Source organism: Pteropus alecto, unplaced genomic scaffold (genome assembly GCF_000325575.1).
Source record: "Pteropus alecto unplaced genomic scaffold, ASM32557v1 scaffold49, whole genome shotgun sequence".
Taxonomy (NCBI): Eukaryota; Metazoa; Chordata; class Mammalia; order Chiroptera; family Pteropodidae; genus Pteropus; species Pteropus alecto.
The window spans coordinates 892293-895562 of NW_006443131.1; the positions used below are offsets into that span (position 1 = coordinate 892293).

Consider the following 3270-nt stretch of genomic DNA (forward strand, 5'->3'; position numbering starts at 1 on the left):
CTGGAGCACAGTGACACTGCCCAGTGAATGGGTCGCAGAGGCCACCGTTGTGACAGCGACATTCCTGTGAGCAGTTGGGTCCATGGAAGCCCTCCGGACAGGGCAGGGAGCAGATGGTGCCCTGTGGGGTGAGGGGTCCACAGAGATGAAGGCGCCTGCTGGAACACCCCCCCACACACAGGACCCTTTTGATTCTCGGGGATCCAGAGCCCTGGCACCTCTCCAAGCCCATGGATCCCACCCCTCACATACGTGCTCCTCGGAGCCCCCGTGGAGCGCCACCCACAGACTGGTCCCCAGATTCCTGCCCCACACCCCCAGGCCCCACCCTCATACCATCCAGCCAGGTGGGCAGCTGCAAGAATTCTGGGCAGCCAGGAAGACACCCCCGTTGTGGCAAGGAGAGGTGATGGGGCAGAGGGTGCCGGCAGTGCCCTGGTGGCAGGCCACCTCGCAGCTGCCGGGCAGAGCAGGCACGGTCGGTGCGTGCCTCCCCACTGCCCACGAGGCTGGCCGGCCACCCGCAGGCCCTCGGCGAGGCAGGCCTGACCTCAGGGCTCCGGGAGTCCCACCCCGCTCCCTGCTGAGGACTGCGGGCATCAGAAAGCAAAGGTTTCCGGGGGATGGCAGGACACCTAGCACCGCCCAGCCGCGGGGTGGACAGCCCACAGGCCCCCACCTCCACCTCTCGCGCTGTGTCTCCCTGCACCCCTGCACCCCGTCTCGGCCCCGCCCTGTGACACGCAGCGACCCTCCTGGGTGCAGCACGGTCCCCATCGTCCCCATCGCACAGACGGGAAGCAAGATCCGTCAGCGTCCGGCTCACGACCGCCGGCCGGTGAGCGGCGCAGCTGGGACTCTGGGTCCTGGCCGCTGGATGCCACCCCCATGTCTGGGGCCCCGTCTGAGTCCCCCCATGCCCCCGTGTGGTCCTGCGTGTGCGGCCCCGTCAGCGTGCTTGTCCCCGTTACACACCTGGGCCCCGTTCTCTCTGGGGGGCAGAAGCAGGCTCCAGTCCGGGGGTCGCAGGGGGCCCCGTGGCAGTGGCAGCTGAACTGGCAGGCAGGGCCGTAGCGGCCAGGGGAGCAGGGCTTCAGGCAGTGCGGGGGCTGCAGGCCAGGGGGGCAGGAGCACTCCCCACTCTTGGGGTCACAGGAGCTACCATTGCCACAGCTGCAGGGCTTGTCACACTGCGGTCCCCACACTCCTGGGGCACATGCTGTGAGACGAGGGAGCGGCAGGGGGTCACCAAGGGCCTCGACCCACAGCCCCCAGTCCACACGTCTCTGTCCCCTGTCCGCATGTACGCCCGTGGGGGACTTTGGCCCAAACCCTGCACGCTATCTCTGGGGAAGGTGGCTGGCTGCAGCGGGGTTCTGGTGGGTGACCGCCCGGGGTCGCAGGCACCCGCGTGCCGGTGAGGCTGTGCCAGGGTCCCACGGCCACCGGCCACTCACCGCTGGAGCAGTCGTCACCTCGCCAGGCTTGTGCACACTGGCAGTGGCCGGGCGCCACGCAGCGGCCATGGATACACTCGTTGGCGCAAAGTGCTGTGGCAGAGGGGGCAGGGTGACGAGGCGCCTGCACCCCCATCGCCTCCACCCTCCAAGGCCTGAGCCTGTCCCCCTCCCCCACCGGGGACCGGCACGCCCCACGAGCTTCTCGCAGGACTGAGGGGCACCTGCTGAGGGCCCAGCTGGACGAGACCGTGAGGTTCCTGCCCCCAGCCCCTCCCTGCGAGGTTCTCGAGGCACCCTGGGAAAACGGGACAGGGCTCCTCAGGCAGTGACTAGAAGTGGCTGCTGTTCGGAGTGGGGGGCGTCTAGGGTGGGGCACGCTCAGCAGGAGTCCCCGCAGGGCCTGGCGACGGGCCAGGGCTGAGAAAAGGGGTGAGCGGCAGAGCAGGTCTAGGGGTTTCATGGTATGGGAGGCGGAGGGCAGGAGAGACCGGGCAGAGGCAAGTCAGAGACAGCAACAGAGAGACAGAGACGGAGACAGGCAGACGCAGACCCGCGGCGGGGAGACAGGCACCCCAGGCACAGAGGGACCAGGAGAGGGGAGCCGAGGGAGGAGCTGGCGGCTGTGTCCCCAGGGACAACAAGGTGGGGGGAGGGCGGAGGAGCACCCCCTCCCCGCGGGCACAGGCAGGCCTGGGCAGAGCCGGCCGCGGGACTCACGGACGCAGACGCCGCTGATGTCGTAGAAGCCTTGGCAGCACTGCAGGCGCCTTCGGTGGTCCGTCTTCACCACCTGGCGGTACACGGTCTTGTAGACCACCCTGGGGAGGCCGAAGGGGCCCTCAGTGTCCCTGCCTGTGGCACCGGGGAGGCCAGGCACTGCCAGCGCCCGGCTGGGGGGACGTGGAGCGCATCCCACACACCCCAGGCCTTGAGCGTCCGAGGCCGGCTGCTTCCTCGAACCGACGGGTCGGAGAAGAGGAAGCCGGGAGGGACCCAGGCAGCAGCCGCCCACCCACAGCGGGGTCAGGGCACTCACGTGGGCCGGGGGCAGGTGTCGGGGTTCTCCCAGGGCCGGTCGCAGGGCTCCGGGGGCAGCAGGCTGAAGGGGCGGGAGTGGGCCTCCTTGGTGCTGGTGGTGAAGCTGCGGGGAAGGGCCAGGGGGTGCTGGGGGGGACTCGCCACCTCCACTTCGGGGCCTGCTCCCCAGGCCTCGGGCGGACCTCCACCTGCTCCCCCCATCTGAAGGGATCCTCCCAGAACTGGCGTATGCCTGGGACACCCCACTTCTCGCCCTGGGGGACCAGAGCTGCCACGTTTTTCTCCTCGCCCCAGGCAGGGCAGCCGCGCTGGAGCGGACTGTGGCCCAGCTGGTGCGGCCTGTGCTGGCCTCGTCCCCTGCCCTGGCCCCTCGGCTCCCGCCGGGCTGGCCCCCTGCCCGCCCCGCCCTGCGCTCTGTCCTGCACCAGCCGCCCAAGTGGCGAAGGATGGACAGACAGGGCCAGAGCCGGGAGCAAGTCCGAGGCGGCCCATGGAGGGAGTGGAGAAAGCGGAAGCCGAACAGGAGGTGGGTGGGGGTCGGAGGGTCCCAGAGGGAGGCCAGGGGGTGGGGCTCGGGGCACAGCAGGGGCCCCTCTCACCTCTCCCAGAAGGTGCAGGTGTTGGGGTCATTGGGGCTGAGGGTTCCAGCCAGCCCCGGGCTCAGGGCCAGGAGGAGGAGGGAGCACAGCGGCGCGGACACGGCCGAGGCCTGCGGCATGGCTGCCGAGGGCACTGCAGAGACCCGAGCGGGGTGTCAGGAGGGCGCAGGCTG

The 3270-nt window shown here is 70.0% G+C and overlaps 1 protein-coding gene across 1 annotated transcript in view; it reads right to left on the minus strand.

Annotated features, from left to right (window-relative positions):
• The window catches only part of PEAR1 (platelet endothelial aggregation receptor 1), an 18064-nt gene that overhangs the window by 6664 nt on the left and 8130 nt on the right, over positions 1 to 3270 (minus strand). Inside the window, exons 2-8 of the mRNA XM_015598287.2 lie at positions 3098 to 3230; positions 2497 to 2601; positions 2178 to 2278; positions 1458 to 1550; positions 976 to 1219; positions 337 to 457; positions 8 to 121 (exon numbers count right to left, since the gene is read on the minus strand). Of these exons, the coding sequence (XP_015453773.1) occupies positions 8 to 121; positions 337 to 457; positions 976 to 1219; positions 1458 to 1550; positions 2178 to 2278; positions 2497 to 2601; positions 3098 to 3216 (897 nt within the window). The 5' untranslated portion in view covers positions 3217 to 3230. The remainder of the gene's footprint in view (positions 1 to 7; positions 122 to 336; positions 458 to 975; positions 1220 to 1457; positions 1551 to 2177; positions 2279 to 2496; positions 2602 to 3097; positions 3231 to 3270) is intronic.